Source organism: Ambystoma mexicanum, chromosome 2p (assembly GCF_040938575.1).
Source record: "Ambystoma mexicanum isolate Mex_15411 chromosome 2p, UKY_AmexF1_1, whole genome shotgun sequence".
Lineage (NCBI taxonomy): Eukaryota > Metazoa > Chordata > Amphibia > Caudata > Ambystomatidae > Ambystoma > Ambystoma mexicanum.
In genome coordinates, this window is record NC_090923.1 from 1,206,459,270 (window position 1) to 1,206,478,855 (window position 19,586).

Consider the following 19,586-nt stretch of genomic DNA (forward strand, 5'->3'; position numbering starts at 1 on the left):
CAAGGCTTTTTGGCTTGGAAGGCAGAGTCGACCACTGGACGAAGGAATCCGAAGAAGAAATTGAAGAGGATGCCTGCTGCAACTCCTGAACCGTTGGTTTGCCCGGTGAAGCCCTGCTGCTGTGCTGAAACTCCAAATTTGTATCGACAGAGAAGCCCCTGTAAGGACGACTTCTCCCTTTGAGTTGGTGGGACCAATGAACTCCAAAGTAAGCCACCTGGACATCCTTCTCAGAGCTGGTTGAAATTCCACAGAGTTGCTACTGGAAACCGAAATACAAGGGAGAGGAATACCAGTTTGTGTGCATTGCTTTTAAGCTGGCTAAGAGCTGCAGGAAGATCCTCGGACTCCCAGGAAGCAGGACTGACCGAGCCTGAGCCACCTCAACAGAGTGCTGGACCCCAGATGCAAGGAAAGTCCATCTCGACAGCCAGGAACTGTGGTGGTGCTGTTTGTGGTAGACGCAAGGAGCACCAACACCGAATTTCCACTTGTTTGAAGATAGCCGGTTGCTGTCGGTAACCATCCCATTGCAGTGCGGAGTCCCCAGAAGTCCTCCCTCTTGTCCGCACGACTGAGGCCCAGGAACACCAGGATCTGCAGAGCTGCACGGGAACAGAAGTCATTTGCTGCTTTTCTTCGAACTAAAGGTACTGTAAAGTCTAAGAGAACTTACCTCTTGTTGTAGATTTGCTTCCTTCACTAAAGACTTCTAAAACATTGTGCAAAGACTTTTCTTACTTACCTGCAAGAAGTGCTTCAGCTACATAGACTTTTGCCTATTGACATTGGCCTAGCTTGTTTCACTGAAAGACTCTTCTCTCCTCTCATACTGGGGAGGATTGAAAAGTATTTGCCTGCTTAAGAATATTTGTGATCTCTTGCTTGTTCTTAATACCATTTTCTTTAACACATCTCAGTGCTATTCTAAATGCTAACCGTAACATATCAATGGCCACAGTGTCCTAACTATTGATGTCACCTGAGGGTATAGGAAGTGTCTGTGTGGCATTCCCAATGGGTGCTTGCTGATTTAGGAATTAAGAGTTTGTATCTTTGAAGGTATTTGTGTGTTGCTATTATATTGCTCCCTTCTAAAGAAGGCTTATATAAATTACAGGTAAATAAATAAATAATTGTTTTATCAAGAAACCTTGAGTTTAAGTTTTTGTTTGAATACCTGTCACTGTGAATCTTTGTGTAACCACTCTACAGCTCACATTGACCCCTTTTGAGATAAGCCTGGCTGCTCCACTGCGCTACCAACCTGAGTAGTCCACACTTATTGCCAGGAGGCTGAGATTGTTGTAGTACACCCTAAGTGTCCTACCCCAAATCTGTACCTAACACTAATCCTATTTTTGGTGTTCCTAACTCCCCCTACCCATCCAGAACTTCTCCCTAGCCCCCCCCCCCCCCATTGGCTGCCGCATGGTAACTTGTTATTCGCAATCAGGAACCTGTGCCAACCAAGGTGGAAGGGTCGACTTCCAGTCGACTTCTGTGGTCAGGAAGAAGTTGTGTAACATTCCCAGTGGGCTTGACAATGATGTCTCTTTATAGATGCCCTGTTGATTGCCAATAACAGGTTGGATGTTGCACTATGCTATTCTGCACATTGATCCTTTGGGTATCTAAATAATTAGGGGCTGGCGTTTGGACTTTGGGAGAATAGCAGCTGCTAGTCTACAATTTACTAATGGACAATTCTTTGACCGTAGAATTTGTAGGGGACTTCCTGTCTGCAACCAGCAACTCTTGTTGTCATCTTTAATTTCTCAACGTTCAAGAGTTTGAGCCAGAGACTCAGCTTGTTGGTGTTCATTAGCCTTCCATCTGTTCAAGGCCTGATCGGAAACTGTCACAAACTCACCGCCCACAGGTTTATCGCTCGTGCTCTGCAGACAAAGAGAAGTGCACAAGGTTATTCTGAAAGTACTAAGACAAGCGAACATCCATTTACAAATGTTAAAAACATTTTATTTGATTAAACAATGTATTTGATTATAAGAAAGTATTTTTTATGAAATCATCAAGCAAATACAAGCTGCCCCGCTTCTTCAAGCCATCACGTCCAACCGAACCCAATTAATGTGTGGATCCATCACTTGCCACTTTAAGTAGATGGATCTGCGCTATGGCAGACAATAGGAGTGTAAAGAATCTCAGATCAAGCAAAACTGAGAACACAAGCACACAGATGCGTAAAATTCTTTAAGGTGCCGGTCCTATGGGAGCTGCTTTGCTTTTTTCATCACTGGGGTCCCCCTCAAACCATATTAATGAAAGTGAGGTATGTGATGACCTATATAAGGGAGGCATAGTCACATAAAAAGTTCACTCAATGGTTGCAGCGGTTTTAAGGGGGACTTTGACCTGCTGAGCTTCACAATTTTTTGAGACCTTTAACAAAACCTATTTTTAAAAAGAAGTTTAAAAACACCCACATGTACCTGGTATTATTGATGTTGCACCACTTGTGGCTGTTATAAACAGTGGGGCAGCTGGCCCAGTTAGTTCCAAATGGGAGTTCACATACAGGGCAACAACCTCCTTATTTTACCAACATCTGCCAAGATTTTTGGGGTTTGGTCTGTGCCACAAAGAAAGAAAGCACAGCAGATGGCAGGGCACAGTCTGTTGTCACACGAACAAAGATTAACTTTCAGATATATGCAAAAAGTTTAAAAAGTAAGCGCAGGTTAATATCCCTGGGTGAAAATGGGCGCCTCACAATTGGAATCTGCACTCCTGCATCCCCTCGATTTGGTACTCTCTAGGGTGTAGACCCAGTCATATGAGGGTGCAGAATGGAGTACATAATTGGTCTTAGGCCTTTCTCTACTGACACTCTCTCTGCATGACGAAACGTTACACTTGTGTGCATGAGAGACATTGCAATAATGGCTTTAAATCCACAGGTGGTGCCAGTTCTAGTTGCGTGGTGCAGATACAATGGCATTCAAGTGACAAACACCCGTTCATGGAGCGCCATACTCAATAGTATGGTGTGGCAGGCAAAGATATCACCTCTGTACACAACTCTTTTTAGTCATTGAGTGCTTCCTACATAGAGGCAATGGCAATATATATCCACAGCAGGCACTACAAGAGAGAGAGGCTGGGCCACACATAAACACCCATGTACCCCACAGCACGCATTTTGCAAATACATTCTTTTCTTGCCGACTGGTGCAAACATAAATGGCTGATGAGGCCAACGGGTACAAGAGGAACATATATCATGTATAATGGTACTATGCCAGCTAAGACAATTTATCAGTGCACCAAATTCTCGCCAATTTAGCGGGCGTCCCTGCCACATTTTGGCCTTTCCTGATTATCAAGCGAGATTACGAGAGCCATAGTGGAGATGAAGTTTGTACTAGGCCGCTCAGTGATTATAGCCTTGGCTTCTTACTGTGAAAACCTGGCTGTAACCATGATAGTGCAGGTCCAAATTTCGACAGTGACATTTTCCTCCGGTGTTTTTAACTTTGGTCTGAAGCTGCTCTCAGCTGAAAGCAGCTAAACAGCCTTCTATTGTAGGAAAAAAGGTCAAATCTGCATTACCACACAAACTCCACCATTGGAGACTCGGTTTATCTGAGCAGCAGAAGTAGCCCCTCTCCTTGAGTGACACCTTCTCCGTTTGTGCATAGTCCCAGATGGTGAAGCATGTTGGGGACTGTTTTGCATTATTCTTGAGGTTTTCTTAGGTCTTTGCTTCCCTCGCTGTGCACCCTATCATTCATCTTGCTCGAAGTTAGGCTTCAACATTGTATGCTGAAAACTGCAGTCCATTTGAAGGCAGATAGGTGATGTGGAGGAAAAGGAAAGGGCAAAGCTAGAAGATCATGATCCATTTGTCCCAAGGAGTTATTTAAACGTTTCTCTACTTTATTCTATTTCCCCTGCTTTCTTACAAAGTTGTTAAGATATAATAATTGCATCCACAACACTCCAAGTGTGACTGCAAATGTCACTGCACCTGCCACACGGTGTATAGCACTTTGCGTAGACACCAAAAGGACCAGCTCACTCAATAATAACCGACCTAATCCAGGATACACTTTTTGATTTATGTCAGTTGTCAACCCAGGAAAGAAGTATGTCTATATTCATAAAACATGAAGCAAAAAAAAGCACTACCAAAATAAAAATACATGGTAAAAATAGGACCCAATGCCACGCCCACAGCTTGCAAGCAGATATAGGTTACCACAATTCAGTTCGATTGAACTCCCCCCGAAACCTTAAGATACAACACAAGTCCCATTTCCTGAAGCCAAAAGACTGCAAGGACACTCAGAAACCGGCATTGGCTACACAGGAGATAGACACAGAGACTGGCATTAGATACACTGCCTCCTGCACTGTTAGACCGGTAATGACCCCCTGGAAACCAGCCACAGTTTACTGTTGTGACACACGTTTTCTCATACTGGGACCTGACACAAATCTCAGAAATTTGCTGTAGCTAAAAGGATCCCACCTCCTGTTCTCTAAATGTCCACAGGGCCTCAGATGTTATTTTACAATGGAGATAAACTGTCTTCAGGATTGGAAGATTCACCAAGAACACCCATTATTCTCTGCAAATGTCCAGCACTCGAAAATGTTGCATCGGCCCACAGCATTCTGTACAGTGGTGGTGTTCTGTTACATTGTTTAATGCAGTGGAAGCTTTTGCAGGACTCAATAACTGGTGTTACAATTACTTAGAAGCCAATCGGACGTTATTTGGGAATTTCCTCAAAAGGGTTCTCGTGCTCGGGCTGCACAAAGAAGTAAACAAAGGCCAGGAAACCAATGATGAGGAAAAGCAGGAGAAATTGCAGCCAGAGGGGGCAGAAGCGGCTCCCATGGGTTTGCTCCACTTCTTTCGGCTTCTCCCGGATCCCCCGACGTGGCTCTACAGACATGGAGGAGCCTGAAGATGAACTGTACTGTGAGATGTTCTGGTACTCATTCTCCTTTGAGTTATATTTTCTCTCTCTGCAATGAAGTGAAAAGAATCAGTAACTTTGGAGCAGACACAGACTACATATTCCTCTTAGTAACTTAATGTAGACACTGCATTCAGCATGACATTGTATAAACCATTGTTCTCATATGCAACTCTCAGGGGATATTCAGCACAGTCCATCAGTATTGAGGCATCGAGTTGTTTGTGACTTAAAGGAACCCCTTGCAGAAAGCGCAGGCATGTTTATTTTATGTTTAAATTAATCATTTATTATATCCAGTAGAGCATGTATGTCATATGTACGTTCCCCCAACCCAAAATTGTGTTGTGTTCTACAGTCACAAGGCACAGATCTCTAAATATTCTAAAGGTAGAACGTACTTCATAGGCCAAATGAAACACCCCAAAATCATTACACCATCGCCATTCATACCATCAGCCCGCTGACCAAAAGCAAAGTTCAAGTTAAAAAAATAAAGAAAATCATATTGTGCACATTGTGGTGGGCCGAAAGAAGGAATCGGACTCCGAGGACATTTCCAAATTACTTTGATTTAAATAATAAGAGAACGGCCTAGGTATTTACATCCTATGGTATGAATGGCGATGGTGTAATGTCTTTGGGGTGTTTCATTTTGTAAAACCAGACGTCCAGAGCGGTTCCGCAAGAGAACCTCTTAAAAGGGCGGAATGGGTTTAACGGCACCGGCACAATTACCGGCACCGTTAAACCCATTCCGCCAGCCTCGTAATGAGGCACCATGGGCCTCATTACGAATCAGGCATTAAGGGGTTAACGGCGCCGTAAACGGCGCCGACCCTTAACGCCTGATTCCGAGGTCCCTTTGCGCCATGTTGAGTTTAACGCCTGCTTTTTGCAGGCGTTAAAAGCCATGGCGCTAATGGACTATGGTGCTAATTACGCCACCGTAACTTACGGTGGCGTAATTAGCTCCTTCCCCACTCCCATTATGCCCTATGGGGCAAAAATGGGAATGGGGAAGGGTAAAATGGGAAATGGGGATTTACCGCCCCACTCACCTTGGAATGGGGCGGTAAATCCGCCATCCACCATGGTGTAAACGTAGTTTACACCATGGTGGTAAGGGTACGACCCGGGCGGTAACTTACCGCCTGGGTCGTAATGAGGCCCCATGTCTTTAATGTTGTTGCTAGTTATCTAGCAGAATCTTCAGTAATAGTATCTTCTTATCTCTTGCATTAGCTCTTGTAATTCCTCTACACAATTCTTGGGTTTGATAGTCTCTTTAGCTAAGTATTTATGCAAACCTTCCTCGTGATACTTCCTCACTTGTTGTTTGGAGGTTTTAGACGTCCCATTCTATTGAGATCCAGGCTCTCAGTTTGGCTGAGGTTTCTGCCCACCACTGAATTCTCCACTTATGGATTCTCTTTTTCTGTACTTAACAAGCTTCCCTATCCTCTTCTCTTCCAAGACTTCATGCCAGTCTTTGCAGCTTGTAGCTCATGTAGTATTTTCCTTTCATTATTAGGTTCTGGTTTTATAGTCAGGGTTATTCACTCCCCTCGCAGTTCCAAATACATAGGTTTACATTCAGTAACTCCTCTGAGTACTGGGATGAGTTCCTCTTCGCGTCGTCCATTGCCTTGGCGATCTCCTACCTCTCCCATTCTCCCCGTTACGTCTCTGCAGCCTGGGGTATGCCGCAGGCTCTTGAGTTTGCTCGGGTGCTCTTCTTCAGTACTAGGATTCTCCTTCCTTCTCTTCGTTGAACCCTCGCCCTACGCTGTCCTTCTGCCGTGTATGGAATGGGCGGTTGGGAAGCTACTCGTGTTCCGAATGACTCTCATTCGTCGTGCTTATCGATTTCCTGTTCTCTGCTTCCCTTACGCTGTCTAGGGGCTTGACTGATTGGAAGATGCTCACGTTTTCCATTGCCTACTCGGATGGTCTCTGCGTGTTTGGTTGGGCGCCCTGACCACCACAGTAGGTCTCCCCAACACCTGCAGCAGGACTCTTCCTGCAGTACAACGGTTCTCCCTTTGTTGGATATTCTGGGCCTCCAGCAACTCATTTTGGCGTTCAGCCGCTCTTCGAAAGTCGCAGGCTCAGTGACTGTTGTCTGGTCCGCCTCCTTCAGGTGTGCTCACGTCAGGGGGCTTCTCAGGTATAGGATACTCTCTGCATCTCTCCAGCTTCCTACACTCGTCCCAGTTAATTATGCATGTTCTCTTAAAGAGATATTCTCATTTCATTCATGCTGTTAGGTTCCAGCATTACATTCAGCCAAATAAATATACAGTACAGTAGTCTTTGTAGCGATTAGTCCCATGTATGCTACTGGGTTGTGTGGCTCAGGGAGTTCCCACATGCACAACAGTCCATGTCCTCTAAGGGGGTGGGGTTGGGAGGGTGGGGAGAGGTTCAGGAGTCTCTCTCAGTGAGGTCCCACTTGCTCAAACCCCTAGGGAGGACCTTGCAGAGCAGACTCACCTCCCTAGCCTCAAAGGGGGAGAATGAACAAGTTACTTACCTGTAACTATTGTTCTGCAGCATGGGTCTGGTATGGATTCACATGCTCATGAATATTCCCTGTCAGGCCGGGAAATCTCGGTAAAAGAAAAACAGTTTCACTTTCACTTACAAACTGTATTCTCCTCTAAACCAATCACTGTCCTCTGGGTCATACTGCCCCAGCCAATGACAGCCCTCTCGCTAAGCCCCTCCTCTGGCAGCCATCTTCAGAATTTGGTAAACACGTAAAGTGGCAATATGACCAAGAAGAGCCGCAGAGGGGCAGGAGGGATGGTTTGCATGTGAATCTATGCCAGACCCATGTTGGAGAACAATAGTTACAGGTAAGTAACTTGTTCCTTCTCCAGCACGAGGTCTGGCATGGATTCACATGCTCACGAACAAAGAATTCATAGCAGTACAACATTACACAACCACAGGAGGTGGCAAGGCTCAACAGAAGCAATTACTCATACCCCTGGAACAGGCTCACCTCAAGCGAACAGGTTGTGCAGCGCTGCTTGGCCGACTCGGGAATCCCTGTCGACGCAGTAGAATCTCGTGAAGGTGTGCGTGGACCTCCACATAGCAGCCCTGCAGATGTCCAGCAGCGGCACACCAGACAGGAATCCCGTCGTCGCAGCGATCGCTCTGGTGGAGTGGGCTCTTGGACGGCTGGGCAGCGGTCAGTTCGCCAACCGATGACAGTGCGTGATGGAGCCTGAGAGCCACCTTGAGATGGAAGCCTTGGACAAGGCCTTCCCATGGTTCACAGGATCAAAGTTCACGAACAGTTGAGAAGTCTTCCAAAAACTCTTTGTGCGCACCAAGTAGAATTTCAGGGCACGAACAACGTCCAGCGAGTGCAAGGACCTTTCAGCTGGTGTCGAACGCTTTGGGAAAAACACAGGTAACAGCAAAGGCTTGTTGAGGTGGAATTCTGAAGGAACGTAACGGTATGTAAAATTCACCTAAAAATGATCTCTTTGACCCACAAAGCTCTATATAATGCAGTGCCCATTTACCTGATGGAAAAAATAAAGAGAAAAAATTCTAATAGACCGACAAGAACTGTCAATTCAAACTGTCTGCTAATACCCAGATTTAAACTTGCCAAAATTGGCGGTTTTAGCTTCCCAGTTACAGCGGCCAAACTATGGAATGCATTGCCACACAACTTGAGAGCTGACCAACTGTTCCTACACTTCAGAAGAAATTTCATTAAACATATCAATTCTAATAACCTGTAGACACAACTTTAGCCCACTGGGAGTGTGTACATATGTATATATGTATTATTAGAAGTCTATCAACTAATGCCTAACTTGAATACAGCATGCTAACCTTGCATCTTGTATATAATTACCAGCAATCACCTGCCTATATTCGCATTTGCAAATATGTATACCGTACATCCCTGTACCATTGTAAATGTATGTACTACTGTAAATTTGATGTATCCTTGTAAAACTTGTAACATTGTAACTTTGAGATTCCTGTAACTTTGTAAGCCTTGCATATTCGTCTTTGCTGCGCCCGGTTACCTCTGGGTTTGGCGCGCATTATAAGTCAATAAACAAACAAACAAACCTTTGGAATGAAAGAGGGGTGCGTCCGCAGCACCACCCTCACCTCATGCAAATAGGGCCTTGATCTCAGCCACCCTCCTGGCAGAGGTGATGGCCACAAGGAACGCCGTTTTCCACGAGAGGAACTTGAGAGGGGCTTGATGCATAGGCTTGAAGGGGGCCCCCATGATCTTCGTCAGCACCACGTTGAGTTCCTACGTCGTGGCAGGAGCCTTCACCAGCAGGAAAGATCGAAACGGTCCTTTGAGGAACTCCTTGACGAGACGGTGGGACCAAAGAGAAAATCTTCCTGGAGACCTGGTGTAGCGGGAGATAGCCGCCAGATGCATCTTCATAGAGGAGTGCGCCAGTCCCGCCTTGGCCAAGGACAACAACTATGGAAGAATCTGCGGGGCCGTGACCCTCAGATGAGTGATCTTCTGCGACCGGCACATCGTACCGAAACGCCTCCACCTGTGACCGTAGCACTTGACGACGCTCTGGCCTTGGCAAGGACCTCTCTGCAGTCCGCTGACAACTCGTATACTCCAAACTCTAGGGCTGCAGGAGCCAAGCCCTCAGGTTCAGCGAACCTGGGTCGTGATGCAGGACTGCACCTCCTTCTCTGGTGAGCAGATCCGCGACCACCAGCAGCTTAACCGGAGGCGACACTGACAGGCTGAGAAGGTCAGAGTACAAAACCTGTCTCGGCCACGCCAGGGCGATGAGTATCATCCTGCATCGGCACTGTTTGTGTTGATTGATGATTCACAGCAGGAGAGGCAACGGAGGGAACGTGTACAGAAACAGGCCTTCCCACGTGAAGGAGAAAGCGTGCCCCATGATCCCCGGTTGGTGGAACGTGCTGGCAAACATCTGGCATTTGGAGTTCACCGCCGTTGCAAACAGATCGATCTGGGGCCTGCTCCACTTAAACAAGATGCGTTGGCGTCAAGCAGCACTTAGGATAATTGTCGAATCCCAGATCTGTCAGCAGCTGGATAGTCGTCTCTGTGTGTCCGAAAGCCAACTCTCGCGAACTGGCCCGAATGAGCCAGTCGTGCAGGTATGGGTACATGTGTATCCCCTGTAGACACCGATGGCCCGCCAGTTGTGCCAGGCACTTAGTGAACACCCTGGGGCCTGACTTCAGGCCGAAGGGGAGGGCCTGGAACTGGTAGTGCTTTCCCTGCACCACGAAGCATAGGAACCTTCAGTGCTTTTTGTGAATTGGGACGTGGAAGTAGGCGTTCTCCAGGTCCAGCAACGTCAAGAAGTCTCCTTCCTCCAGTTTGCTGAGCACGTGCTGCAACGTGACCATCCTAAATGTTTGTGACTTTAGTTATTTGTTGAAACGTTGCAGGTCCAGAATGGGCCTCCAGCCCCCACTAAAAAGTATCTGGAATAGACTCTGGAGCTCTGGAGTCGTCGTGGAATCAGCTCCATCGACCCTTTTTGCAGTATGCCCCGTACTTCCTCCAAGAGTTCAGGGATGTACTGCTCCTGCCGGGCCACCCTAGGGATCCACGGACAACTGGGCTGAAACTCCAGGGCATGTCCGTGGACGAGAGCGTCCAGCACCCGTTTGTCGATGGAGATCTTCTTCCACTCGCTGACGAATCCCGTCAGCCGGCCTCCCACCGGGGTGCATGGGTGGGGGCCCGACGTCTCAGCCGATTCAGACCTGCTTCGGCACTGGCGCTTTGCCTGGAGGGCGACGGCGGCGCTGACCACCTCCACCGTAGGCCTTGGAATGGATTTGTGGACCTGGAGTGCTGGCAGTACGAGGAGAAACAGAAACCCTTCCACTATTTGCTTGACTTTCCTCTGGAGGAGCGAAAGGAGGAACAGGGTTGCTGCAGCGTGCCCAGGGCACGGGCCGTCTCTGTATCCGCCTTGATTGTCTGAAGGGTTTTGTCGACAACCTTCCCAAAAAGGTTATCTATGTCGAAAGGCATGTCCAGCACCCATGCCTAGACCTCCTGGCAGAAATGTGTGGCCTTCAGCCGCCTTGACAACGGAGGCAGACACTGTTCCCCATCTGCTGGAACCCTGTGTCAGCAATGTCCAGTGCCATCGTGATGGCATGGTCCAAAGCCACCTCTCCCTCCTGGAAGAGGGCTATCGCCTCCACCATCTTGTCGTCGGGAAGGAACACCAGAATCGGGCCCAGATTGTACCACAGCTCCCTGTCGTACCTGGCCACGATCGCCAGCGCATTGGTCGCCTTGATAGTTGACGCTGCAGTGTAGATAGCCTTCCTTCCCATCGCGTCCAACTTCTTCCCCTCGCTGTCCAGAGGGACTGAGGACGTTGAAGGATTTGACAACCTTTTCCTCGCAGTCGCCAACACCACAGAGTCTGGGAATGGTTGCGACTGTAGGCACTTGGGTGTGGACTCTGGCACCCGGTACTTTTTCTCCAGCCTATCCCGCTTGGCCGGGGCCGTGCAGGGGTTCTTCAAGCGAGCCAGGCCCTCCTCCCACAAGTCGTCCAGCTGGGGTACTGCCATGATGATCTTCCTTTTTGCCTCACGCCTCTGGTACAGGAAACCCTCCTTCTTGGTCTCCTCGGGTGTAAGTTGGAAAAGTTCAGAAGCTTTGGCGACCATGGAATCGAACGACCCCACCTCACCCGGTGAGAATGCCTTTGGCTGCGGAGATCCTCCCGTCGTGACGATATCGTTCTTGTTGTGGCCGCCCCGTATCCTGGACCTCTGGGGGTGGGGACCCGATGCAGATGTGGAGGCTGAAACGGGGGCGTCGGAAGACGCTTCCTCTTCTTAGCCAGAGACTGGTCAGGGGACGCAGGAACCGGGGCTTGCGGCATCCTTTTCTGGATTTCAGCCACCAAAGTGTGCAGGGTCGATAGATGTCCAGGGATACATCCCTCGGCGGAACTGGCGTGACCGGAGTGCTAGGCCCTGTGCCGTCATCGCCGTTGTCCTTGTGGACCGTTTTTAGGGACTTCCGGTCCTCGTCGTCCGTGGACGAAACTTCCATGGCTTGGGGCACTGCATGGGACTTCCTCGCCCCTCCCCCTTTTGGTCCCTGAGGGGCCGGCCGGGCTGGGCTCAGAGACGGCATCCTCTTCTCCAGCGTGCCAGCACGCCTTGCCACAGTCACAGTGGTGGCTTCCTGCCTCGGAAGCAGGGACACCTTGGGCGCAATAGGGGTTACCTTCATGGGGTCAGCCCCTTTCGCCTTCGTGAGAGCAGCCACCACCAGCTCAATTGTTGACGATGACTTCTGTGCCGCCTGGGCCTTCTTGGGCAGGTAGGCCGCCTTCTCCTCAGCCCTTGGCTTCTCCCGCAGCTTAGCCGGGTTGGGCGATTTCCTCTTTGAGGAGGAGCTTGATCGCTGGCTGGCGATGGAGGCGGATGGTGATCGCGCCCTGCCCATTACGGGACCCGCTTGTGCGTCGACCTCGGTGGAGGTGGACTTGCAGTGATTGGCCTTGTCTTGGGCCCCCAAAGGATGGGGCGCCCTCAAAGGACTTAGAAGCCTGCACTTCGGACCGGCCAGTCCTGGGTGAGGCAGGTTCCGTGGCCCGCATCGGGTGCAGGGCCTGAAAAGGGACCTTCCTACCTTCACCTGTGTAATGGGCGAGGTGCGGAGTAGGCCTGATGATCTTCTGGAAACTTTGACAATCCTCGCCCTTGAGGGATGCTTGAAATTCCCCGACAAACTGATCCCTGCTGTCAGCAGATGTGAAGAAGAGCACACCTGCTCTTTTTTGACAAAAATAGAAACTTTTACTGTGGAAAAACGTAGAGGTAGCCCACGGCGCAAAATCCCAGGACTATCATTGGCTAGGGCAGTATGACCCAGAGGACAGTGATTGGTTTTGAGGAGAAATACAGTTTGTAAGCGAAAGTTAAACTTTTTTCTTTTACCGAGGATTCCCGGCCTGACGACGGGGAATATTCATGAGCATGTGAATCCATGCCAGACTCCATGCTGGAGAAAGAACGAATACCTTTGTTTCATCACAACATCCACTTGGTACAGAGTAGTGTCTCACGCTATGGTTGTGTCAATCTACATTTTAAATGAAATGTTTTGAACAATGTATTTCTTGAGATGTCCTTCTAAGGTCTCCTGAAAGGTCTTCCACGCTTTAAGGTTTCCAGGTAATTACAAAGCCATTTTACTTGCCTTGTAGGTTTGAAACCAGAGTTTTCCCTCTTTGGTAGTCCATCATCCAACCTTCGAGTCTGGTGCTGGTATTGGGGGATCTGAGGTGATTTCCCCTAATGCCAATTGTTAGGGGTGTTTTCCTAAAGTCCACTTGTGGTAAGACTTCATAAAACTGTCCCAGTGGTATACAGGTCCCCAACTCCTAGTATCAGTCTGTACTACTCATGGAACCTTGGTAGAGTTTCAGAGCAGTCAGACTTATAAGAGGAAGATGTGAGCTGCAGGAAAGTACACTGAACCTAATTAGTAAAGGGGATCAAATTAACACTTACACAGTTAAAATGTATATAAAATATATATTTATTATATTTACACAAGAGATGCTTTAAAATACTTAGAACATTAAAACAAAACACATCGGATAACTTATAATTATTTTTCAAAGGCCACTGCTTAGCTGGTATTTGCTCGCGGTTTACCGTATTTTCGGGATCATAATGGGCACTCGCGAAAGATAGCAGAAATACGGTAAATGTATTTAGTTAGCAAATCCACAGAGCAGAAACAGTTTCTTAATGATTTTAAAGTCCAATTTGCAACCTTAGCTAAAAGGCAGTTCGGAGAGGGCCCAAAGTCTTACGAAGCAGGGAAGCGGCAAAAGTTCCTGAGGATACTTCTAACTTGAAGACTCAACACAAGGTGGAGACCCTGTTAAAGGACTCGTTGTTAGGCATAATTCTCAGAAATGTGCTAATTCCAGCATATTCTGAAAAATGCTGAGAGCAATGCTGCACTCAAGGGTTTGGGTGTTGATTCACTGCTCATTGAGCACATTCAGGTGAACAAGAAACTAAAAATGCGCCGGAGTACTTGCCGAGCTCACGGACGTATGAACCCCTACATGAGTTCTCCCTGCCATATTGAGATGATTCTCACAGAAAAAGAGCAGATTGTTCCCAAACCAGAAGAGGAAGTTGCAATAAAGAAAAAAGTCGACCGCTGGACGAAGGAATTTGAAGAAGAACTTGGAAGAGACCCCTGCTGCAACTCCTGGACTGTTAGTTTGCCTGGTGAAGCTCTGCTGCAGTGCTGAAGCTCCGAATTCGCCTCGACTAGAGAAGCCCTGCAAAGGACGACTTCTCCCCTTGGGTTGGGGAGATCAATCGACCCCAAGACAAGCTCATCTGGAACTCCTCTCAGAGCTGGCTACACTTCCATTGCTGCTGCAGGAACCGATTGCTAGGGAGAGGAACACCAGAATCGTGTGAGTGTCTTTAAGTCAGACCCGAGCTCCAGGAAGATCCTCCGGACTTGCAGGAAGCAGGACTGACCAAACCTGAGCCACCTCAACAGAGTGCTGGACCCCAGATGCAATTAAAGTCCATAGTGGTATCCGAGAACTGCAGTGGTGCCATTTGCTAGAGACGTGAGGAGCTGAAACTGCAAACTGACACTGATTTGAAATTTTCCCATTGCTGCCGCTGACCTTACATTCTTAGTGCAGGAGTCCCCAGACGTCCTCCCTCTGGTCCCCACGACTGAGGCCCAGGAACAACAGGATCTGCAGACCTACACAGGAACAGAAGCCAGCTGGATCCAATGTCTTCTAACAAAAGGTACTGTAAAACTAAGGGGACTTACCTCTTGTTGTTGTAGCTCTCAGTTGAGACTTGACTTAATTGCTTTGCAGATTTGCTTGCAGCTTTGCCCTCACAAGCCTACCAGCTTGTGGACCTAAAGTGATTTCCACTTTTTCTACAAAGACTTCTAAAACATTGTGCAAGACTTTTACCTACTTGCAAGAAGGGCTTCAGCTCACCTAGACTGGTGCTAACTTAACACTGGCTGTCCTGGCTCCCTGAAAGACTCTTTTTACCTCTGACTTTGTGTTTTACCTTCCCCCAGGAAAGGGTTGATTTACTTTGCATTGGAGGGTTCAAAAGGTACTTGCCTGCTTAAGAATATTTGTTAACCTTTGTTTTATTCTCTAAAACCTTTTCTTTGACACCAAATTCAGTATTGCTCCAAATATACCAGTGATATATCAATGTCCACAGTGTCCTAGTCATTTAAGTCACCTGAGGGTGTAGGAGGTGTCTGTGTGCCATCCCCAATGGGTATATACTGATTTACTGAAACTGAGAGTGTGAATTCTGAAGTGTATTTTTGTGTTACACATAATTGCTCCCTTCTAAATAATTGTTTAATCAAGAGACCTTGAGTGTAAGAGTTTATTTGGATACTTGCCATTGTGAATCTCTATGTTACAACCCTACAGCTCACATTGACCCCTCCTGAGATAAGCCTGGCTGCCCAGCCACACTGCCAACCTATGTAGTACAGCTTTATACCAAAGCTTGTGTTCCTATTGCCAGGAGGACAAGATTGGTGTAGACGCCCAAAGGGCACTGCATACAATCTTGCCTAAACCTCGTAAAAGAGACACAACCTGGCACCTTGGGTCTGAGGTAAGCGTGGACACCCTGGACACCTCTTCGAGCATTCCAATGCTCTGGCACGACCTCTTGGTTAAAGGTAAACAATACCTTTTCACGCCAAAGTACCTTATGTTAGAAGAAATGTTTGTGGCTGGATTTGGACAGCAGCGGTGGTCCCTATCTCCGGATACCTCGGTCTGGTGACAAGAGGGTGGACTCTGAAGGGGATGTGTTGGTTGCAGTCTCGAGAGAGGACCTCTGGTAGGGATTTCTTTAGCTTCTCTGGTCAGTCTGCAGTTCTGGCACCTTTTCTGCAGCACCAACAAAGTACACGATTCGCCTGGTCAATCTTCTGCGGTTGCTGGAGTCCCGCACTCTGGTGAGGGGACTTGGGCGAGTCAGATTGTGTCTCTGAAGATTCACGTGGAGATCAGCAAAGACTTGTACGGATTCGGCCTTTCGAAGACTATTGTTAGGCAAGATTGTATGCAGTACCCTCTGGGAGCACTACAACAACCCTGACCTCCTGGCAATAGGAACCCAACCTTTGGTATAAGTCTGCACTACACAGTTTGGTAGCATGATTGAGCAGCCAGGCTTATCTCAAGAGGGGTCAATGTGAGCAGTAGGGTAGTTACACAGATATTCACAGTGACAAGTATCCAAATAAACACTTACACTCAAGGTTTTTTGATTAAACAATTATTAATTTATTTAACAGTCAGTTTGAATAAGACTTCTTCAGAAGGGAGCAATATAATAGCAACACACAAATACCTTCAAAATGCACTCTCTCAGTTTCTCCAAATCAGCAAACACCCATTTGGGATGACACACAGACACTTCCTACACCCTCAGGTGCCTTAAATAGCTAGGACACTGTGGACATTAATATATCACTGTACATTTAGAGCATTACACAGAGGAGAGTCAAAGAAAATAGTTATTAGAATAAACAAGACGTCACATATTATTAAGCAGGTAAGTACTTTTTGAGGCCCCCACTGCAAAGTAAGTACGCCCCTTCCTGGAAGGAAGACCAAACACAAAGTCAGAGGGGAGAAGAGTCATTCGGACAGCCAGGCCAGGTCAATGTCAATTGGGCAAAAGTCTAGGTGGACTGAAGTCTTTGTAGAAAAGAAGAAATCAAAGTAGGGCCACAAGCTGTTAGGCTTGTGAGTAGTAGAAGATACAAGCAACTCTACAGAGCAACCAAGACAAGTCTCAACTGAGAACGAGCAAGGCTACACAACAAGAGGTACGTTCTCTTAGACTGTACAGTACCTTTAGTTTGAAGAAAAGGTGTGGCAGGTGATTTCTGTTCCTGTGAAGCTCTGCAGATCCTGCTGTTCCTGGGCCTGTTACGCTCGCCTGATATCCCCAGGGGCGTCTGGAAGGCTCTGAGATCTGGAACCCTGGATGCGTCGTTACCCAGTGCTGAATAATGAATCTGCAATTACAGAAGGGAGGATTTGTAAAAACTGTCTCTAGTGGGTGAATCTCCCACCTCCTTCTGACCGATCCCCTTCCCACTGAGTCTTTCTCACCTTAGTTATTAGTAGGGCGAGCTATCCGTCCTGCGTTTCTTGTGCAGGGGCGCTTGACGTTTGTTAGCAAGCTGCCTGAGTTGCTTCACTGGTGCAGTGCGCCTTCCTTGGGCCCAGACCTGCTGTGACCCCAACTCTGCTAAATAGGCAGGTAGGTCTGGTTATTGTAAGTCTTTGTTCTGTTTATGGTGGGAATTTGTTAAAGTCTTTGGGCCTCATTCCGCGATTGGAGGTGGCCATGGCGCTATTTGCACCATGGCTGCCTCCAATACCGGGTCTGTCACCGGTCTGGTTCAATGCGGACTTACCGGTGCATTCCGACCCTGCAGGGACCGGTAAGTCCCCATTGAACCAACCATTCCCCATTCCCATTTGAGCCCCCATAGGGCTCAATGGAATGGGGAAGGCGCTAATTACGGGCCTGCTCATGGCAGGCCCGTTATTAGCGCCCTGGCCCCTTAGCGGGACCCGTAAAGGACGTGTGGTCCGACCACACGTCCCTTACGGTTCCCGCTAAGGGACCTCGGAATTGGACGGTAGGGGATTACCAGCACCGGTCTCCTTACCGCTGCCGGTAATCCCCTACCGCCCAACTCATAATGACCCCCTTTATCTCCTTCTTTCAGGTGTGAAGGTGTTGATGTTGGCGTGCCGGATGGAGAGGCACGTTTTAGGTAAGAGAAAGCACGGAGCGCAGGGACTTTATTGTCTTTTAAAGCTAACCTGTGTTTTCCTCTTCTTCTCCTCATAGGCCGCTGTGATGCTGCGAGTGGATGAGAGCGCGATGAACAAAATGGCCCTGGAATCCGTTAAGCTAAGTAAAGCGCTATGCGATTGTTCATAATTGCAAGCAAAGCTGAACACGTCTCCTTTTCCTTTGCAGGATGTTGCTGTGGTGCTCCGGATGGCAGAGACTAATGGAATTCGATGTTTGGGAAGCGTGCCCTTTCTAATGTTGTTTTTTCCTTTTCTCGTTAATGCGATGTTCGAGCAGCAGCTATGGTAGCGGTTCGGCAGAAGTATTTAAGCTAGTACTCACAGGTGAGTGATGTTTCTTCTTCTCTCGGTTTCCACAGGTTGGAATCTTTTATTCAGTTTCAGCAGACACTCCTCTGCAATCTCTCTCAGTTTACAGAAAGGGGCAGGTGGTTGTCAAATGAGGACAGCCAGCCCCCCAGTGGACACTGGTTCCATTCAGGCAGACAAAGGGCAGGGGCGTGAACCCCCAGCCCCACTTCAGGTCTTTCCTGCCCAGACACACTGGAGCCTAGGTTGGGACACCCCAGGGTTCCCGACCAAGGCAAAACACTCACACTGACCTCCCCCTCTAAGAAGGGTAGAAGAAGGGCTAACAAAGAACAACCACGCTAGAAATGGCGATAAAAGAAAGGAGCCACCAAGTTATTAATAGGGTGACCCTATTGTGCACAACCGGGACTGTGAATATAGCCTGCGGTACGAAATTCACAATAGTTGGTAGAACACGTCCACTGCCACCAGCCATAACTAGAAAGTTGTATCTGAGACTAAAAAGTCACAGGGGCAGAGAGAAGGGGGATACTAGGTATCCCCTTAGCACTCCACCACATAGGGTGGTGTGTACAAATCTCTCATGGGATAAAGTTTTAGAAGGGATACAATGTATCCCTCTATCTTTAAGAACAGTAGTTACTTAAGGATAGTAGAAAGTTAAAACACAGAACAGAGTATCATAAAGACAGAGCACATAAGAATGATTGAGTGGAAACAGTCACCACTCATTTAGGATGTAGCAAAAAGGTCCAGAAGGCAAACATAAAACATGCTAAATCTCCCTAACACCAATCAATTTTTCTGCCATCATTTCCACAAGGAGGGCTCTATGCTTTTTTATTTACCCTATACATCAGACTCCCCTAACCCTTTCCTGTCGGTTCCACCATAACCAAACCATGCCATTTGTAGTGTTTTTACACTGCCTCATGCGTCTATCGAGAAATATCAGTTCGTAATCTTGATATAGAACGATCTTGTACCGACTCCCTAAAAAGTACTCCGTCACAGAAAATCTGGTCGTCAGTTTGGAGTTTGGGGCCCAAGTTCTTCAACCACCATTAGAAGCCCTGAGTGGATAATTACTGAATTACCTTCTGTTGGACGTTAGCCAAACAGTCAACGTAGGAAAGAGTCTAAGAGAGATATAGGGCATCATTCAAGAGTTTGGCGCAAACTGTAAATTCATGGTTTGGGCAAATACGGCTGGTAATATTGCCTGGGAATACCACCACTGGTATTTGAGGGGAACATTCTGTCAAAAACCTGTCTATGTTTACCTCCACCTCGGAGGTGGAAGTAAAAAAATCCAAGTTGGCCTCAATGTTTCTTTAGGCTCCTTGTTTTGTTTGGAATCAGGGTTCCAGACCCTATTATTCTTGACGTCTTATTCTTT

At 47.7% G+C, this 19,586-nt stretch overlaps 1 protein-coding gene across 2 annotated transcripts in view; it reads right to left on the reverse strand.

Moving 5' to 3' along the window:
• Positions 1 to 1,958: 1,958 nt before the first annotated feature.
• The window catches only part of EMD (emerin), a 427,558-nt gene continuing 409,930 nt past the window's right edge, over positions 1,959 to 19,586 (reverse strand). For both annotated transcript variants that reach the window (XM_069645445.1, XM_069645446.1), the window contains one exon: positions 1,959 to 4,998. In XM_069645445.1, coding sequence (XP_069501546.1) covers positions 4,740 to 4,998 — 259 coding nt within the window. In that variant the 3' untranslated portion in view covers positions 1,959 to 4,739. The remainder of the gene's footprint in view (positions 4,999 to 19,586) is intronic.